This window comes from Trichechus manatus, unplaced genomic scaffold, assembly GCF_000243295.1.
Source record: "Trichechus manatus latirostris isolate Lorelei unplaced genomic scaffold, TriManLat1.0 scaffold00261, whole genome shotgun sequence".
Classification (NCBI taxonomy): domain Eukaryota; kingdom Metazoa; phylum Chordata; class Mammalia; order Sirenia; family Trichechidae; genus Trichechus; species Trichechus manatus.
This window is the reverse complement of record NW_004444197.1, coordinates 1,802,101-1,823,840: the sequence shown is the minus strand read 5'-3', so window position 1 is coordinate 1,823,840 and position 21,740 is coordinate 1,802,101. Positions and strand designations below refer to the sequence as shown.

Here is a 21,740-nt window from a genome sequence, read left to right as displayed (position 1 = left end):
ATACAGCCAGAAGGACCACAATAAAAGGTTATGCATCTAACCACCAAAAACTCAGATCACACAGATACACAAAGGCAGATGAAAAATGTCACTGAAAACCAATTTTGTTTCTCAATCTAAAATGTAACATGTACATTTGTATCACATATCCTCTCAATGACCCTCTAACCAAGACATCAAAGTACACCCACTACAGTTCCCCTTTTTCTAACCTAAAATCAATTTTGGGGTAGAATAAGGTTGTTCTATATATGAATACCTATTAAATCCTTACTATCTACTAGGTGAGAATTTTTGTTATTTCAGTTCATACTCCACTAAAATGTGCTACCAGCTCCATCTCAGAGGTTAAGGGGCCTCTCACACTAATGGCATGCTGCCCCATCCCTGGGTAGGCCACCCAGGATCAAGGTCTGGAGCTCCTACTGCCTGCAGACCCCTGACTCCCAGAACACCTGGGGTCAGGGAGAAGCCACAGGAGATGCTCTGAGGTCGAAGCCAGGGATGAGGAGAGAGAATGGGACTCAAGACTAACAGGGCATCTAACCTAGAGACCACCCACCCCCTCCTAGGGGATGCTAGGGAAGAGAATCTAGACTTTTGTGTTTTAATATGAAAGAATCACAGTATGCCAGCGATGAGGATCAGACTACATGAGGTATCAGGGGAAAAGGCTGACACTGATGCTAATTATACATTATGGAGAACCAAGAAATAAACAAAAATCTGTGAAAATTTGATTTGGCCATGTAAAAATTAATACTAATTAGTCACTTATGTGAACTGCTTACCTAATTACCATGCAGCACAATAACGATCATGCGTATCACTGAAGGTGTCAGATTAACGTATGAATGTTTAATTTCATCCCAACACTGAACTGTGGTCACACGTGCTAGGCTTTCATAAATTGCTGCTCACGTAGCATGCTTGTTTACTCACACCTTACAGCTGAAATGAACGTCCCTGAGTGAACAATAACTTGTGTTTTGCCTATGTTGCAAGAGCATTAACAGTCTCTGGGCACAACATGAAAACTGGAATAGCAGGCATTCATGGTGGCTCACAGCACTATACAGAGATTCCAGGGGAAAGAAATGCATCTTGCAGTTTTATAACATGTGATTGTGTAGCCAAAATGCCATTTCTCTCCTGTCGTTTGAATAAGGATTCTCGGTCCCAAACACAACCATCCTTTTTTCTAAACTGTCAAGATTTACAGTAACAGGAAATTTGGAGTTAGGGTAGGCAGATAACTGCATTTTGGCTGACTGGAGAGAAAAGCTTCCTCTCAGCATAAAGGGTGTGGTTTGGGTTTTTTATGACCGTTCAGGGTCAGCACTCCAGACATTGCCGATCACAAAGCCCAGGGAGCTTGTTCTGCCTTTTCTAGAAGATTTCAGTTCTACCCAAGTGGTCCTTGAGCTTTATGAGGACACATTCTTACAGCAAGGACCAGGACTGTAAGGGTGAGTGAGGAAGCACTGGGTGCCTACATGACAGCCCTCCCTGTTTCAGGATCCCCTCCCTGTTACCCTGTGCGCATAGAAGGAGCTTATTTCAGTAGACCACAGGCCAAAGCAAAGACAGGGTTAGCTTTAAACTTTATAAAACCATAGAATCAAATCTATAAACCATTTGACAAGAAGTGCTGGCTTGGCCTTCTGCAAACATCTCAGTATATAAATAAGTATAAATCCTGAAAGAAGTAAGAAGGTCTGCCTTTTCTTCTTTCCATATCACAAGCTCCTGCTCAGTCCAAGGGGTCATGGGTCTTCTCTGCGGGAAGACCCATTTGGAGATTTAGTTTTCACCATGATAAATAAAGGAAGATTAAAGCAAAAGACTGATTTATTTGCCTACTTAAAAAAAAAAAAAAAGTTATTTTACAACTCTAGGCCTTCATCTACAAACTCCTATGCACACCAAAATATGTGATGGGATTGTTCTAAAGCAAACATCTTTCTGCTAAAGGGGAAAAAGTATTTCACTTCAGTTATGACTTAAAAAAGCCAGTACTTCCACAAAAATCCACTTTCCTGTTATACCTTGCAAAGTCAAAGGAGAAAGCAACTTCTCAGTTGCAAAGCAACCAAGTCCTGTTCATTCTACCTTCTGAACATCTTTCAAATTTGGCCTCCATATCCCCCATTAATGCCTTCTGTCAGGCTCTAATCATTTTGCACTCCTAGCCAATCTCAACCCCACTGATGCATTTTCCAAAAAGCTGAAGGGATCTTCCTAAATTGCAAGTCCATCATGACCTTCAGTGTAAAATCCAAGCTCTTTAACATGGGCAGGATCGTCACGCCTCTGCCTGCTATTCCAGCTAATTTCTCCCCACTCTACATCACTAGGCCACCCTCCTTCACACCAGGCAATACTCTGAACACATCATGTTCTCCATACAGTCATTCTTTGCATACACTGTACTTTCTCTTTAGCTTAGAACAACCCTCACTCTCCCGTTCTTTGCCTGTACAACTCCTATTTGCTCTAATACTCCACTCAGACTTCACTTCTTCTAGAAGGAAGATTTCCCTAATGGACCTGGAACTGCCCTCCCCCACAACTCTCATCCCCCTCATGCCACTCCGCCCCACCAGCCTGTCTGATCCTCCAGCATCCCTGTGCATATCTGTTTCATAGCACTCATCACACTATATAGGGATTATTTCACTATCTGTCTCCCCATTAGAAGAAGACTGGGGTTGACTTTTTTATCTTCTGTAACCCCACTGGGTAGCACATGGTATGACAGAAAAAGGCACTCGTTAAGTGATGAACCTGCCTACCCACTGGTTCCAAATCAGCACAAGGCACTCCCTCCCCAAGAGGGTTATGCAAAAAGTTTCTGACCATTTAAATGCACCTAGAAATGAGGACTGGGTGTTAACAGCTGTTCCTTCACCATCATGTAAACTACCAAAGAGTCTTAAGGTGACTTCATTAATGATGATGATAATCATTACAGTAAATGTCAGCTGAGGGCACAGAGTATGGGACAAAGGAAAGAACATCAACTCTGGAGTCAGTGAGACGTCAGATTAAATTTGAACAAATAACACAAGCCTAGGTCTGTGGTTTTATGGGAGAATTTATTTAAGTCTGGGAATGTGTCTAGTGCAGTATTTGGCACATATAGACTCTACCCTACTCCTACCTCTACCTCACTGTACTGCATGGGCCTGAGAGTATGGTGGAGAAAAAGAAACGTGTTCCCAGGCAAAAATCTACCGTGATATAGGTCAGAATAGTGGTTACTTTGGTGAGGGATGTTTTGGCCTTGGAGGTGACACAAGAGAGCCTTCTGGAATGTTGGAAATGTTCTATATCTTGATCTTGGTGATGAAGACACAGATGTATACAAAAGTAAAAATACACTGATCTGTACACTTAATATCCATGCGTTTACCTGCATGTAAATTATATTTCAATAATTGTTTTTTCAATACTAAAAGTAACACGCTTCCCCTGTGACAAAAAAGACCCTGAAAGAGAAAGGTCTGAAGTGAAAGCATGCTTGCATACTTAAAGGCTCCTGGTCACCAAGTGACAGCAGTGACTCTTATCTCTGGGGCCACAATATTATTGTAAATGGTGGGCAAACGCATTTGTAAGAATACCTCTCACATGCATGGCAATGTTCCAAAGATACGGAGAAGCTACTGCACTTAATAAAAACATAAGTTTATTTCAGAGTGTTACTGAGTTCATAATCACTCTGTCATAACATATTTTCTCAATCAACAAATACTCAAAATACAACCACAATCCTGTTGGGGCTGAAACTTTTTAAAATGATTTCTCTTTCTCTCTGGCCTGGAAATAAAGGGTCTAGAGATAAAGTCTAAACTTAGTCAAGCCAGCATCCAAGCCCTTGACAATCTGGCACCAGCCAGCCTCACCAGCCTCACTTCCACTGACTCCCCACATGAAGCCTCCATTCCTGCTGGACAGCTTTATTCACAGCTCAGCAAACAGGTCTTTCCCATTTTAGCTTCTCCACCTTCACCCCTAGCTGTTCCCTTCCCCCCTCCACAGCAGTCTTCTATCATTTATCTGAATCTTAGGCCTTCTTCAAGGGCAGAGCTCAAGCCCCAATTCCTAGGGTATGTGTGGAGTGGGTAGGGAAGTCCCTGGGTGGTACAAGCGATTAACGCCCTCGGCTGCTAACTGAAAGGTTAGTGGTTCAAGTTCACCCAGAGGCACCTCGGAAGAGAGTCCTGTTGACCTACTTTTGGAAAACCCTAAGGATCATAGTTCTATTCTGACACACACTGGGTTGCCATGAGACGGAATAGACTCGACAGCAACTGGTTTTCTTTCTTTTTTTTGATTTACATCCATGGCTAAATGGCTGAGTACCTAAAAGGAGGGAGAACTTCCTCTGTACAAATAAATATTAGTAATATTAGCAGCTGTCATTACTGAGTGCCTACAATTTTCCAGGCACTATTCTAAGTACTTTGCATGCATTACCTCATTTAATCATCACACAACCTTATGAGAGAGGTACTGTATTACAGGGGAGGAAACTGAGGCAAAGAAATTAAGAAAATTGCCTATATCTCTCAACTGGCAGTTTGATTCCAGAGCCACTATCCAATATGGCCTTTGTCTGTTTACTTTTTATTCTGAAATAATTTTAAACTTACAAGCCACTTGTGAGATAGCATAAAGGGTTTCCGTATATTCCACCAGACTGAGTCCAGCACAACTAGATGGTGCCCGGCTACAACCACTGACTGCTCTGACAGAGATCACAGTACAGGGTCCTGGGCAGAGTTGGAGAAAAATGTAGAACAAAATTTTACCTCATCAAAAACAGACCAGACTTACTGGTCTAACAGAAACTGGAGAAACCCTTAGAGTATGGCCCCCAGACACCGTTTTAGCTCAGTAATGAAGACACTCCTGAGGTTCACCCTTCAGCCAAAGATTAGACCGGCCCATAAAACAAAACAAGACTAAAGGGGCACACAAACCCAGGGGCAAGGACTAGAAGGCAGGAGGGGACAGGAAAGCTGGTAATAGGGAACTCAAGGTTGAGAAGTGGAGAGTGTTGACATGTCGTGGGTTGGTAACCAATGTCACAAAACAATATGTGTACTAATTGTTTAATGAGAAGCTAGTTTTTCTGTAAACCTTCATCTAAAGTGCAATAAATAATAATAATAAAGTGTTAAAAAGCAAAGCTGTAAAAAAAAAAAAATTCAAATTTTAACATTGGCAACAGACATTGTCTATTGTTTTCCTTGAAGTGACAGGCTCACTTTGTTTCATTTTAGAGAAAATATCTGTCTAAAATGTAAGTCTGCATAACCATAGTTTGTTCGTTAGTTTTCTTTCAAGTAATAATGATATTCCACAAATAAAATCAGTTAGTCAACACACCAAAAAAAAAAAAGTTCCCGTATACCCTACACTCAGCTTCCCCGTATGTTAACATATTACATAACGAGAGTATACTGATCAAAACTTAAGAAATTAACACTGGTACAATACTATTAACTAAACTATAGACTTTATTTGGATTTCCCCAGTTTTTACACTCATGTCCAGGGTCCAATCCAGGATCCCACATGACATTTAGTTGTCAAATCTCCTTAGTCTACTCCAATTTATGGCAGTTCGTCAATTTTTCCTTGTCTCTCACAACCTGACACTTTCGAAGAGTACTAGTCAGGTATTTTGTAGAATGTCCTTCAATTTTAGTTTGTCTGATGTTTCCTCATGATTAGACAGGGCTTACAGATTTTAGAGAAGAAAACAATAAAGGTGAAGTGCCCTTCTCATTCCATTATACCTGGAGGTATGTGTTATCAACATGACTTGATAACTGGTGATGTTAATCTTGATCATTTTGTTAACGGGATGCCTGCCAGGTTTGTCCACTGTAAAGTTACTATTTTTCCCTTTCCATATTCATTATTTGGAAATGAGTCAAGAGGAGGGCAGTTAAACTACCTCCTGGAGAGAAGAGTATCAAAGAATATGTGCACATGGGTTGAAACCACCACAGAAATTAACAAATATTTAGGGAGAGGAACTTGGAGGCCATGCAAACATCCTGTTTCTCCTTAAAGTTTCACCCACTAATTTTAGCCTTCATTGGTAGATCTTGCTGGCAGCAATTACTACTGTGGTGTCTACTGGCAATTTTCTATTTCACTTGTTCCTTCTAGATTAATTGAAATTATTCGGTAAGGAAGAGTTATCTCTTCTCTCCCATTTATTTACTTATTCAATCATTTATTTATATCAGTATAGCCTTTTCCAGTATAGACTTTAGGATATTTATTTTATTCTTTGATTTATTATCCAATACTATTGTTATTTATTTTGTTTTGCTTAGGTTTTTCCAACATTGGGCATGGAAAATTTTTATGTTCGTTTTACTTTTTGACATACTTCCATCTTTTTTTTTTTCAATTTCTCTGCCTCAGCCCTGGACTCAACCATTTCTTCAAGAAGCTGACAGGCTGTTTAAACATTGATAAAATCAAGTCAGTTTCTTAGGCGCATTGTCAAGTTTTAGATTCCTAAGTATCTCCTACAGCTGTACACAACATACAGTCATTAGGCACTCAGTATTTGTGTATGAAAGCATGAAGGGCAGAGAGAGAGCAACTGCCCACTTACACACTCATGCTGATGAGGGGGCCAACCTCTTCTCCTGAACCGTCCTTTTGGACAAAGTATACAAAAGGCCTTGCACAGTTCCTGGCACATAGTAAGCGTACTGTCAGCAGTAGTTCCTTTCTGCAGTCTGACTCTGCAGCTGCTTTTAGATATATTGATGCCCTTTCTTCAGATCCCTGCCAAGAAACACTACAAAACACTTCTTCATCCTAGGGCATCTGACAGAGGAAACAAAAGTCCTCACTGCTACACCATCACCGCTCTGCTCTTTAAACAGTAGCAATTACCACAGTGACTGAACAAAGAAGGAACACACTGGATATACATCTGCACCGGGGTTCCAGAAGGGAACATTCTATTCCAGTACATTTATTTCATGGATGGAGAAGCCAAGGTCCAGAAAAAGTAAAAAGATATTCTCAAGATCATACAGCTATAGGGCAGCCAAGATGGGACCACGCACAGGCTCCTGTGGGGCACTGTTCCCCCATGCCCTTCCCTAAAGGAAATGCGCACTTGGAAGGAGGAGGGTTCCTGGAGATAATGTTTCCTGCAGACAGCTTTGGCTGTCTAACCCATGTCCTCTTCTCTTCAGAGTCTAAGCATGGAGAGAATCGAGGGTGAGACGAAGAGAAATGTGTGTTTTCCAGATCCCAGGGTTCTAGACAAACCTGTTATTGTGTGCCATTAAGTCGATTCCGACTCACAGTGACCCCACAGGACAGAGGAGAACTGCCCCATAGGGTTTCTTAGGCTGTAGTTTTTATGGGAGCAGATCACCAGGCCTTTTCTCCCGCAGAACTACTGGGGGGTTTGAACTGCCAACCTTTTGGTTAGCAGGTGAGTGCTTGCAATACAATCAATCACTGTTATATGACCTTTCTCGCCATGGTCTTGGAACTCCTACCAAATGACTGGGTGGGAATATCTAAACAAGGTGCTTGTGGCCCACCAAAGGGATTGAATAGCTTGCTAATAATGCAAATAAGGTACATGGCACCCTTGTGGGGGTCGAATCATGCAAATAAGGTGTATGGAACCCTAAACAGGGGATTAGTCACTTTTGCCATCCCACTAGGCTTAACAGAAAGCTAATCCCAGAGTAGGGGGGAGCCTCACTACTACCAGAAAGAAGAGCTAGGAGTGGAGCATGTCCTTTGGACCTGGATCCCTGCTGAGATCTCCTAGACCCAGGAAACAGAGATAGAGCACTCTAACACTGAAGACAGCAAGAGACTGCGAGAAGCAGCAGAGAAAACCGGCGGCAGCAGAAGCAGGAGAACCAGGAGACCGGCAGGAGACAGTGGGGGTCCCGGCTCAAGGAGTGAGAAAGCTGAGCACCTTCAGGCAGGAGGTTTGCTGGCGGAATGGGGTGCCTCCAGGCACTTATCAGCAGACCTGAAAGAGCTTTGTAACACTTGCCCAAGCAGGGCAAAGGCTGGGCCGAAGGGACAGAGAGAGGCCTGCCTACGGGTGCGCCTGAGAAGAAGCTATCCTGATAGAAGAACTGTGTCCTGAGCATTCCTGAACCTGAATTACAACCTGTTACTTCCCTAGTAAACCCCATAACTGTGAGTATGGTTTGTGGGTTCTATGTGGCCACTGCAATGAATTATCAACCCAGCAGAGAAGCAGAGAGAGCTGTGGGAGGGATGGCTGGTGTCAAAGTTGGTAAAAAGGTTGGAGGGTAGAGGCCTGTCTGACCTCTCACTCATAGGAATCAGCCTTAGGCTATTGATCTTGATTCTCTCTCCTCCCCCTCCTGAAGTTAGAGGAGGTCAGATGCCTCACCAAGCCTTTTTTGCAGCACTTTACTGTTGCCACCAGACTTAGACTAAGCTAAAACCCTATTAACAAGAGGCATACACTTAAGGCTGTAAAGGCCCAGGGATAAATAAGGATTCCACCCAGGTACCTATACATCAGACAAAAGGCTAAAAATAAAAATCAACGTAGAAGGGAGAGGCAAGATTTCATTCCACTCAAATCCAGATGGCCATATGAACCTGAAGACCAATCCTAACTTCTCAGAATAAATACTAAGTGGGCATTGAGAAACAAAGAGGTTAAAACAACGTGAATCACAATCAAAACAGTGACAAAAAGCAGTCAGTTAAGCCTATAGGATTCAAAATCTCACAAGGCCCAGTGCCTGGTAATAAGGAAACCTGATGACAGCCAGATTCATCACATGATGACTCCAATGACCTCATTTGCATCACCAAAAGAAAATCAGATATCACCTTGAGCAATAAGAAGCGTTAAAAAAAAAAAAAGTCTAGGACAGGCAATAATGGTGGATATTAGGTTACTGCACAGTATCTACACTTTTTCAAAGACCCAGACTTCCGGCCTAAACTCACAGCTAATTTGATCCATCATTTCTTCCCCCTACATGATGATTTGACTTTTAAAGAAGTGTAGAAGCTTACGGGCAAGGCAGAATAGTACACAGGCATACTATTTAGTAGAATAACAATCAAACCCAATAAACCAACTGAAAAGCACCAATATGAAGATAAAAAGGATACATGTAATAAGCAATCAGTTTTATAAATGACAATGCGCCCCCCAAAAAGAAAAATCCTGGGTTTAGCTTTTACTATATCATTTCATCAGTACTAACTGCATTATAGGAGCCCTGGTGGCATGACAGTTAAGCACTCAGCTGTTAACTGAAGGGTTGGTAGTTCCAACCTACCCAGTGCTCCGTGGAAGAAAGACCTGACAATGTGCTCCCAGGAAGATTACCGCCTAGAAAACCCTATGGGGCAGTTCTATTCAATCGCATGGGGTAGCTATGAGTCAAAATCGACTCAAAGGCACCTAACAACAACAACCACATTATACCAAACTACAATCAGACATGCATTCCTCTCAGCAAATATTTTTCAATGACTGTGAAAATTCACAATCTCCATAAATATCTGCCAACTGAATAAGAAGCTAGAATACCTGGACCACTGGCTGCCATTTCCATCAGTTGTCTCTGAAAATGAATTACAAAGTTGACAAATGAACAACTCCTAAAGAGAGAAGTAACCAGAAATGATGCTAACTACTCTTAACAACAGTAGTGAATCCAACAGATCATGATAGGTAAGGAAGAGGCATTTAAAAAAAAAAAAAGACAGCTTTATCAGTTTGGTTGATAAAACATAATTCGTGTGAGTACTGGATCCTGACTGCTTTTTACATTTTCTCAGGGTGGAGGGGGGGTGGGTGGGGACGGACGATCAAATTTCTTCAAAGTGAAGCACTAAGTCCTGAATCATTTACTTAAAACCTTTTTAAAGTCTGCTCTGGGTCTGCTAAAGATGGCAAAAGGGACTGCTGATGAGTGACTAGCAAGAAAGCTGTTTCTCAGCTAGGTGTTAAACATACAATTATGGAGATAGCAATAGATGAAAAATTAAGAAATCTGGAATCCCTGCCAATTTCAATATCTGAGTTATTTTCATTTGTAGACAAAAAGTAATAGAGCTACTCTGTTACTGCTAAGTTTATAGGACCCAGAAGTATTTTCAGAGCTACTTAGCTACAATACTATCTTTTCCTTACACTTTCACAACCTGGGGCCTCTGGGCATCTCCTTTCTGGCAGTCACAACTTCTATATAAAATACACGGTAAAAGGCCCTGCAAATGCAGACCCTCAGTACTGGACAAGTCACTTAACTTCCCTGAATCTCATCAGTAAAATGTACACTATAATACCTGTATCACGGGATTGTGAAGATTAAAGCACCAAGGATTAGGGGAAGTAACATTCCCATCCCATAACCCCATGCTTCAAGCTAGTATCAACAATCATCGGAACCAGCCAGAAAATACTCTGAAAATCATTTTATGGACAAACTATTATTTGCGAATGCAAAGTTTGGCTGCAAACCACTATTGAGGGTGGGGGAGGAGAGAGAACTGCAAAAAGCAGAGCTGGTAGCAATAGCTGGAAACAACTTCAAATATGCAGGCCTCTGGTTTCTTGGTGATTGCTTAGATTTACTTCCCTTGTGCATACTTTGGCCCTTGTGGCTCACCTGGCAGTCATGTGTCCAAAAACAAATCTTTATACTTTGAACGGAGTTGGGGGGGGGGGTGAGATCTGAATTTTCTCATGGGTGAAATTCATGAGCACATGAACCTGCTTGAGAGGAAGATGAGAATTTCCTAGGAAAAAAGTTTCAAAACAGTAGTGCGGGGGGCTGTTTCCCCTGCATTGAACTGCAGAGCATTCCCCTAAATCCTCTGAACAAATATAATAGTTGGCATAAATTTAGAGGACAAAAACAAAACTAGACATTCCCCTCATCCAACTTTCCTATATTCCCAGGAAAGCGCCAATGATTTAAAAATAAAGCTACTTCACTTTATGTAGTTAAAGTGTTCCAAAGGGATTTTGTGTTATGTTCTTTGGTAAAAAGAATTCCCAGTTGCATAATAAATAAGAGCAAGGACTCCAGGTTCAAAACCAAGCTCTATCACTTACTAGCTTACCACCTTGGGCAAGTTACTTGGCCATTCTGTGCTTCAGTTTCCTCACCAGTAAAATGGCAATAATACTAGTGCCTTCCTCAAAAATTTGTTCTAAGGATAAAATGAGTTAATATCTGTAAAGCGCTTACAACAGTGTATGGCACAAAGTAAGTACTATAAAAGTGACTGTTGAATAAAAATCAGCAAATCCTTTATGAATCTTTTTAGTACATTTTTTTATCTAAGCGTATAGCAAATGATGGCCTTAAATCTCATCCAAAGAGAATGAGTTCTCTAATGGGTCAAAATATAGTGCTTTATAAACAACAGTTTGGAGTCAGAGACTTCTGGCTCTGCAGCCCACTGTGTGTCCCTGGGCTGGTCACTTTAACCTCTCTCTGAACTTTTGTTTCTTCATCTGTAAAATGGGAATAACAACAATTATCTAGTAGGCATGCTGTTAAAGTAAACTGAGATTATATAGATGTAAAGTTCTTGGCATATATAGAGAAGACTACTAAGTGCTCAGTAGTGAAAATATCTCCCTCCCCCCAAATACACATGTACACACCCACCTACAAGACAGTCTATAGCAACAGCTCTGAGCAAGTCTCTTGCAAGTTAACTACCTCAAATACTGCAATATGGGCTGGGCTTTGCATTAAAATCTTATCACAGCTGTAGGGGAACCTGAAGAAGCAAGAATCAGGCAGCTGGACGTAGCCAAGGCAAGAGTCAATGCACAGATTTAATCAGGCTGGATCAGAGGAAAAATGGGGAACATGATACTGATAGTTAAGAACAAAGCCAGGACTCAGACTCCTCCGAGTCCCAGCAAAGAGTTAAAGATCTAAAGACAAACAGCAGAAAATCTAAGAATCTTCCAGTGATTCAAGTAAATAGCCCTGAACTGATCTGTTTTGTACCTGGTCATCAGACTTTGTAAGTAGGTCTCAACTGTAATTTAAAAGGAAAAATAATGTTAGAAATGGATTGTGTGTTAAAGGGAAACTCAAAATCACAGTGAATGCTTACTCAGGTGAAAGAAAAACAAGGTCAACAGGGTAGTTCACAGGACAAACACATTGGTGGGGCAGGCAGTACCCTCTTTAGAAGGATCCTGCTGAAGTCCCATCTCCAAATAAACAAGTCTGTTTTCTAAATATCTGCCACCTCAAGTAACAGTACTACTTTTTCTACTTTTTTACAGGTAAGAATATAAAGCCTTCATTTTATAAAATAAAATGTTCCTCAAAAAGTCAAAAGTACTAAGGTTTTAAGCCTTCTTTATAACTGAAAAGAACTGTAATTAGGAGATCTGACTGTAGACACACAAAGCTGAAAGACACAAAATGCACAAAAGAAAGGACGATAATAAAAATTTTACTTTCTTAATTCTAGTAAGGACATCCCCATTGCTGTTAATTCCAACTCCTAGCAACTCTATAGGACAAGGTAGAACTGCCCCATAAGGGCTTCCAAGACTGTAAAGCAGACTGCCACATCTTTCTCCGGAGGAGCTGCTGGGTGGGTTCAAAGCACTAACCTTTCAGTTAGCAGCCAAACACCACCAGGGATCCTTTAGTAAGGACAAGCACTTAATCATGCCTTCCAAATGTAAAATGAATGCTACTAATCCAACATTACTGAATGCTCAATAAATGCTGACTACTGATATCCCTGGTAGTACAAAGAGTTAACATGCTCAGCTGCTAACTAAAGGTTGGAGGTTCAACTCCACCCAGAGGCACCTTGGAAGAAAGGCCTGGTGATCTACTTCAAGAAAACGAGCCATTGAAAACCATATGGAGCACCGTTCTACTGTGACACACATGGGGTTGTCATAAGTCAGAGTCGATGCTACAGCAACTGGCGACTGCTACTGATGTTATTATTAGAGGGACACACGTTTGGAGCTGCTTTTCCAGTCACAGTAAAAGATATGACCGATCTCCATGCACAGTGGTATTTCCTGGTCACCACTGGTAGAGATAAAGGTGCTGTGTAGCTATGACTGGACCCTATCACATGTGGAGGCAGTCTTGCAAGAATCATGAGATGACCAACTCAACTGCATTGACAATGTCTTGGGAATATGAAGCCTAGCTGTTTTAAGATAGGCTTTTCTTTCCCAGTAGTTAAGTTCAATATATCTCTTGTCTTAATTTTATTTTCATTTTTCATCTTAACTAACAACAACGCTCTTTGAAGAATCTGAGAGCCCAACATTAAAGTGCTGTGAAATCAGTCAGTGCGATGAAGTTTGATGTTGTCATTGACTAATAGAGGCCAAGACCTCTCTGGAGTAGGACTCTTGACTGCTCCAACAACTGTCAAAAATAAATAAGTGGTTCCATGTGGTGCTTTTAACACGTTTGGCTTTAAACTGGCTCTACAGATGTAGTATTTGCATTGTCAGTCAATATGGCAGTATGAGCCAAGGCAGAAAGACCCAGGTCCAGACCTCACACCCCTACTCCAAACACAGAAAACCAATGGATGAAATATAACAAAAGAAATGTTTTCATAGATAGTTGAGCTCCAAACAAAGAAAGGAGAATACACAGGTGTCAGAAGAGGAACTCAGAATCAGAGCTATGAAAGGAATAGATCAGAAATCAACAATAAGGAGACAGAGAAAACCTACTTCACATATTTTATAAAACTCCATTTGACTAACTCTTTAATGTTTATGTAAAAAATGGGACACCATGAAACATAAACAGGTTGTTAAACATTGATTTGTGTCCCCCAAAAAGATATGTTCAAGTCCTAAACTCTGGTACCTTTGACTACGACTGTCTGGAAATGGCATCTTTGCAGATGGCATTTAGCTAATATGAGGTCATACCAGAGTAGGATGGGCCCTAATCCAGTAAGACTGGTGTCCTTATAAAAGAGAGACACACAGAGAACACCATGTGAAAACACAGAGGGACACAGAAGGCAGACAGCCATATGAAGATAGAGGCAGAGATTGGAATTATGCTGCTACAAGGCAAGGATCAACTGGGAACACCAGTACCCAGTTTGTGGTACTTTGTTACACAATCCAAGGAAACTAACACACAGACTAACAAATGAGACTGAATAAGCAAAGTAAAACTCAGCTTGGCATATCTAGATTCTTGTCTAGAACCCCCATAAAACTGGCGTGGAAATACCAGTTAAAGTGGGTCTTCCTTAATTACACCCTAAAGAAAGCTGGTTAAGCAAGTCCCTGGAGCATCTTTATAAATAGACTTTCTCATCTACAGGGCCATCTACTGCAGGGGAGAAACTGAAAAAAAAAAAAAAAAAAAGGGGGGGGTTAGAAGGCCAGCTGAATTAATCTGTACACTCACAGATGGGAACACTTGATTTGCAAATGACCAGATGAACCAGCACAACCTGGGGGACTGTCTAGAAATATCATTCAATTAACTAAACTATACACTTTATTTAGGTAAAATAAAAATATGTCCTTAGCAAAAAGGATCATCATTCCTGATCTGTCAAAAGTTGCAAGCATCTGGCCCCCATCAGATGATTCAAGTAGCCCCAGGGTTACCAAGCCCTTGGCATGTGCCAGGCATTATGTGCTTTACATATTTTAGCTCATTTGATGCTCAAGCCACCTTAGGAGGCAGGTACTATCCCAGCTGCCATTATACATATGAAGACACAAATGCTCAGAGAGGTTACAAAACTTGCCTAAGTCAAAGGAGACAGCAGAGTTGTCAGAGCCTGACTCTTAGCCACCATGCTATGCCCTCACCAGTTAAGTAAGCCAGGAGGCAGTTCTACTTCCGGGATCATCACCACCATTTTTAACAGGGGTAATAACATCACAAGTAAAATAGAGATAACTGACTTGTTTTAAAAACTCTTTTTTTTTTTGATTTGTAAATTAAGCAAACTTGATCTACAAATTACTAAGAAAGGGCAAATATGAAGCTATACCATATAATTTCTAGTATTACAACCATTAACTCTAACCACACCAAAGTTATTTGATGATATTCTATGAATGTAGCATATTACACGATATAATTTTCTATACCACAGAAAATCTCCAGTAATCTTTTGGAAATCAATGTGGGGAATATTTTCTGAGGGCTCTCCAGAAAAGAGACCAAGTTCTTACCCACAGGAGAGCCTTAAGTTCCCAAGAACAAACATTGCACTGTCTACTTTTGGGGTTTCCTTGGTGTCTCTGGACTATAAAACCCAGTAATTTACTTTCCCTACAGGAGACTAGGGCAGAAATAGCCTTGACTTCCTTTCTGCAAACCAAAATTAACAGATGTTTGGGGTGAGCAAACCAATGGGGGAAAGAACATTCCGAAGGGATTTTTCTGGCCAAGGAAGCAACTTCCACTGGGACCATAACCTCCCTTGACAAGTGAACATGCTGAAGCTGACGGGATACAAATCAAATTCCTAAAACCACAAGACTGTTTCACTGTTTCCTGTCTCTGATTTTTGTAACTAAGAAGAAACAGTGAAAACTGAACTTCAATTAGAGAATTCAGAAAAAGGGACACCACTGACTTATTAAACATCTATAAACTATCTTTTATTATAAATAGATGCCCTACTCAGGTTAATATTAGGCCACTCTAGGTTTGTCGATATAAAGTAACCATACAGAAGTCATTTCCAGGCATGCTACTTTTTTCTTGCTTTCTTTCTTTTTTTTTTGAAACAGGGGAACCAAATTCTGCCTAGAGCAAAAATGTACAGCAATTCCAAAGTAAAGGAACACAGTTGCCACCCCCAAGAAAATCATACTTAAAAGAAATACTCGAAGAAGTTCTTTAAAAACTATTTTTAACTAAGGAGATTGAGTGGAAGATCCAGAAAACTGCTATCTTAGGGGAGAGCTGGTTTTTTTGTTTTGTTTTGTTTTTCTTTTCGCATTCTCTTAGGAGAGAGGGAACCTTAGATTAGGCAAGTACACAAGATCCTATTTCCAGGCCCTCTCATTCTACAATCCTTACACGGTCAGTGTTGCCCTCTTCCTTAAGATATAACCATTTTGTTCAAAATACACACTCAAAAGAAACCTGGACAGTAGGAGTGTAAAAGTAAAAGGGTTAACATGAGAAAAAGCTGTTATGTCATTATAATCCCCATGCTACAGATCCATTCCGGGGGTGAATAAAGGACCCTCTGACCAAGAGAATGCTTAAACACTTAAAAAAAAAAAAAAAAAGTCTGAATTGCTTAAATAAACATTAGGAACCTTTCTTAAAAACAACGAATTACTTTTCATCTGACATTTAGGAGAACCTGTTACTGTCCCCCAATGAGGCATATTTTTTCCAAATTTTTCATTCTTCATTCCTATTTCAGGTCCTTTTCATAGGTGGACAGCCTTCTTACCACAAATGACAGAGTAATAACTAGTTTATAATCACTTTTACTGCCACTGTTTATAAATTTTCATATTTCTACAGCAAGCCTCCTTTGCTTCCTCTTATTGCCTCTTCTCATGCTTGAGAAATTAAGTACAGAATTTTCCTAAACCATTACACAATCTCCTCCTTCTTTGTGCTTCTGAATCCTGGAGTTCATTTCACTTTACTTTTCCATTTACATACATCAGTATTACTGATAATTCAATTTACAGTTTTAAGTTATCATATGACATGTTTTCTTTTAACATTTTCCCTTTCTCAAATATTTTTGCCCTTTAGTTGATAGAATTCAATTTTAATACAAATCCTACTGCAGTCTCACATAAAAGTTGCTCTACTGGAAAGCAGTAGTTTCATTAGAACCCTATATATATCAAACTCTCCTCCATTACATGAGTACTTGAGTGCCTGCTATGTGCCCAGGGCTAAAAAATACCATGAGTTTAAAAGAAGTTTAATACAGTGCCTGTCCCCAGCTACAGACTGAAGGCATGTATCCATTAAACCATAAGCAAATGAGACAGTATTATATAAAGTAAAATCAGTGCTATCCAGAACCTTTGGAGGACTAGACACTGCATAACTATGCTTTCTAGACAACCTATTGTTTATCCTTTTAAATAACAAAAATTATATTTGAATCATGTTAGATAGAAATCTAAAATATATTTATCTTTCCTACTTTTATTAAAAAGTTATATTTAATATAATGACGTACAGTGATGCCTCGGGGCCTAAGCAGGTGTGTGGGCTACTATGTTAATGGTTTCAAATTACTGGGGCTGGGATAAAATATACTAGATTTTTAATGCATTTTCCATCTCTTATTTTGTCAGTCTGTCACATAGACATATCATACTACTATAAACCCTGTAAGGGTGAACAACCCATGTATCAGGAGAAGGACTAATTTTGGTAGAGTGCCTACTATGTGCCAGGAATGAGACAAATTTTGCAGTGCATCTAGCAACTGGCCTGGCACAAAGTAGGTGATGGGTAAACACTTGGTCAATGAATGGCATTAATGTGCCTCCCTGAGCAGGTCCTCTTCCTTATTTACTTTCTAATCTGCTGTGGACTGGAAAAAAGATATCCAAGTGTGGAAGAACACCATTGAGAATGTGTCCAGCATGGGATTTTGCGCATAGCAGCTACGGCATGGCAAAAATGTATGTGCTGAAGGCAGAATGAAGAGAACAGGAAACAAGGAAAAGATTCATCCCAAGAACTAATGGACTACAGCTACCACGGCCTCCAACAGACTGAGTCCAGTACAGCTAGATGGTGCCTGGCTAGCACCACAGACTGCTCTGACCAGGATCACAATACAGGGTCCTGGACAGAGCTGGAAAAGGATGTAGAACAAAATTCTAACTCACAAAAAAAAAATGACCAGATTTACTGGCCTTACAGACTGGAGAAACCCGGAGACTACGGCCCTGGACTCCCTTTTAGCTCAGTGGTGAAGCCCCTCCTGAAGTTCACCGTTCAGCCGGGGATTGGACAGCCTCATAAAACAAAATGGGACTAATCAGGCACAACAGTCCAGGGACAAGGACTAGTAGGCAGGAGGGGACAAGAAAGCTGGTAATAGGAAACCCAAGGCTGAGAAGGGACTGTGTTGACATGTCGTGGGACGATATGTGTACTAACTGTTTAGTGAGAAACTATTTGTTCTGCAAACTTTCATCTAAGGTACCAAAAAAAAAAAAGAATCATCTATGTGAGATCAAACTGACAACAGCAACTCAAAAGGTTTGATGGGAAGCCTAGGGGGCAGTCAGTTGAAGATAACGGTGATGGAATAATTTGGAAAAGGATAGTGAGAATAGCAGCACAACTGGAAGAATGTAATCGATGTCACTGAATTGTACATGTAGAAACTTTTGAAATGGTGTAACTTTGACTATGTATATTTTCACCAAACAAAAAAACAAGGGTCCTCCAAGGTTGAGAAGGGACAGTGTTGACATGTCGTGGGGTTGTTAACCAATGTTATAAAACAATATGTGTACTGACTAATGAGAAACTACTTGTTTTGTAACCCTTCATCTAAAGTACAATAAAAGTATATATGTAAAAAAAAGTATGTGCTGAACTGAACTGAGCATGGCTAACAACGAGCACTTACAATGTGCCATGAATTGCTGAAAGTTCCCTACACACATTATCTAAGAGAATACGTGTTAAGGCAGATACTACCCCCACTTTATGGATGCAGAAATTCAAGCTCAAAGTGGTTGAGTAACTCATACAGTATGAATCCAGGCAGTCTAAGTCTAGAACAAGTGCTCTTAAACAGAATGATACACTGCCTCTGAATAAACGTACAGAAAGTAAGTGAGGCTGGAAGAACATGAGCTTTATATAACTTTTTTTTCCTACTAGAAATCTTTGCTGACTTTCTGATTCTCAGGTGTATTTTCAATAGCAATAAACTGTGAAAGCTAGGCAAGTAAAGTACTGTCGATGAGCTACCGTACACTACAGATGACACATTCCAAAGAAGTAGAAGCTTGAGAGATCTGTGTGTATTAGGGTCATCAGAGAGGACTTTAAGAAATTAAAACCTAAGCCCAAGTAGTATGAGAGAAAAGAGATGGGGAGAGAGGGGGGCATTTTGTAGCTTAAGGACAAGCACAAAGTCTTTGCACAATAAGGAGGGTCATAACAGATGAGTAAACATAAACACACACGTGGTTTGGAACATTTATACCCTCGGAAGCTGTAAGTCCCTATTCCTGCCAGTTTTACTCAGTCACTCAAAAGGCTGGGCACATGTAGGATTGCAGTTGGCAGTACTAGGGGGGTGGGAGATGGCAGCTAATACAAAGACCAACTCTAAAGTTATGATTCCACAGCCCTGTTAATGTTATGATTCCACAGCTGTTTAAATAACTCAGGGTCCTTGAAGTGGGGGTACAGAGGGCCTACCTTTTACTATTTCTAAACCTGAAAACGGAGGACGTGCTGACCTAGGGATTATTTAAATGCATGGTCTCATTTGCTCAGAAATCCTTCACTCATTTTAACCAGAGTCACCACTGAGGTGGTCATAATTAATGACACACTTAGTATAACTAATGCCTGCAGATCTTCCCTGCCCCTAGGAGTCACAGGAATGAGAGGTTAGGGCACCTCTTAGGCCTTCTGCTGTTTCAACAACAGACACAGGAGTTAAGTCAGGCGTCAGCTCCTTTGCTCAGGAGAATGGAGACAACATGGAATACGTGAGCATGAGGCCCAAGTAAAAACATTGTGCTCAACAGAGATTTTCCAGTCTTGCTGAACTATACGACAGCTAAATCCTCAGCAAAATTCCAACAGTCCCTGAGTGAGAGCACTAAGAGTGACTTGATCTGTACTTGGAGGCAGGAGATACGTGAAAGTTTCTCGCTTCAGCAGAATATGCTGTGGGTTAAGATGTTTCTGGCAAACCTCCAAGTACTACATCATTCCATTCATTAGAGGCAGAGGCACCTCCAAACTTGCATAGTCTTCCCCTCATCTCTAGGGCATCAGAACCGCAAAGTATCGAAGTAATCCAGGTAAGACTCAAAACCCGATTCGTACATTCAATGCACATTTACAGAGCACTTGTGAGTTGTCAGGCATTGACCTCAGTGCTGGAAATATAAACATGAGAAAGACTAAGTCATTCTGAATTCAGATCCATCCATTATTTTCCTTTATCACACCCAACCACACTCAAGGCTCTAGGCAGGAAATTCTTCTCAGTCAGAATCGACTCGACAACAGTGGGTTTGGCTTAGTTTAGTGTTCCACTAACACCACTCCTTCCCCACTTCTGTACTTCTGACCATGGTGTGCCCACCTGGAACACTCTCACTCACTGTACTTCACCCATCCAAATCTTCTCATTCTTCAAGGCCAGCTGAAGTCCTCCTCCTCCTGGAAGCCTTCCCTGACCCCCATGTCATCTGAAAGCAATCTCTCCTTTCTCCAAACTACTAACAATTACAGTGAGTACCAAATCAGTTTATTTAGAAATTTATGGTTTTCTACTCAATGCTTTTTACTTATTCACCAAATATTGAGTACTTACTATGTCCTGGCATTGTTTTATGGGCTAGGGAGATAGCAGTGAATAGCACTGGGTATTGCCTCCCAACAGATGCTCCTGCGGAGAGTTCTCTTACACTGCTTTTTAAAATCCTTCTGCATACACCTGGGTTGGTACTCAGTGTTTAAAACCTAACGATTTATTAAACCTTGTTCAAGCACATTCAAATTGCAGTTAAATAAACTAATGGGGAACAAAAGTTAACGAAGCCATTTCTAAATGAACTTCCACTTCTTAAAAACCTCAAACAACAAGGAAGGAAAAGAAAACAGGGTATGAAAGCGCTGCTGAAACAACACATTTAACTCGCACTGACAAAGCACCTTCAATCCTCCTTCCAAGCCACAAAAAGTGACCTTTTTCCTTCAATCCTTTCAGCTCTAGACCTAAGTGTTTATTTTAACAACAGATCTTGGAAAAGTTTAAAGCACCCCTTCGTTTCCTAAACAACTCTTTCTAAACCTTTATTTCTTGATGAATACACCCCTGATGAATCCTGTATATGTCACTTAACAGACTAATCCAATGAAGCCCAATACAAGGAACTTGAATTCGAGCTTCAAGCGCAAGAGGGGCTCAAAGCAGAACACTTTGAACGTAACAAATCCAAAGACAATTTTAATATAAACAAAAGCCAGGTCCTGCAGAGCCTGGAGGAGGGTTCTAAGTTCCAAAAGAAAGGAATCGACAGAATTTCTGCCGGGGGAGCCGCGAGATTCTGCAAGGCGTGGGAGTTTCGGCAGGAGGTGAGGAAGATTTAAAACACATATTTTTTGCTCTGAAGTGGCTTGTGAGATACCACAGCTGGCACCCTATAGCGGGCAAAGGTGAAACCGAGCTGTGCCATGCGGCGGAGGCTGCCACCTGGGCACTCCCACCATTCTTCGCAGCCGGGTAGGACACGAAAGGAGGAGAGCCCGGCGCCGCGGGGACCCGGACCTGCACCCCCTCCGGCTCCCTGCCAGGTGGGCCGCCAGCCCTCGCCTCGCGCAACCAGCAACCCACCCCGCCCAGGTCGCAGGAGCCCCGACCTCTCTGGGGACTAGGAGACGGGCAGGAGAGAGGGGGGTCTCCAGACGGGCGGCCCGGTCCCGGCGCGTACCCACCTGAGCAGACTGGAGAGGGGGTGGCTCG

The 21,740-nt window shown here is 41.2% G+C and overlaps 1 protein-coding gene across 1 annotated transcript in view; it reads right to left on the bottom strand.

Annotated features, from left to right (window-relative positions):
• Positions 1–21,740, bottom strand: part of LOC101359077 (ankyrin repeat and SAM domain-containing protein 1A) — a 168,792-nt gene that overhangs the window by 146,819 nt on the left and 233 nt on the right. The window contains exon 2 of the mRNA XM_023724813.1: positions 21,713–21,736. Coding sequence (XP_023580581.1) covers positions 21,713–21,736 — 24 coding nt within the window. The remainder of the gene's footprint in view (positions 1–21,712; positions 21,737–21,740) is intronic.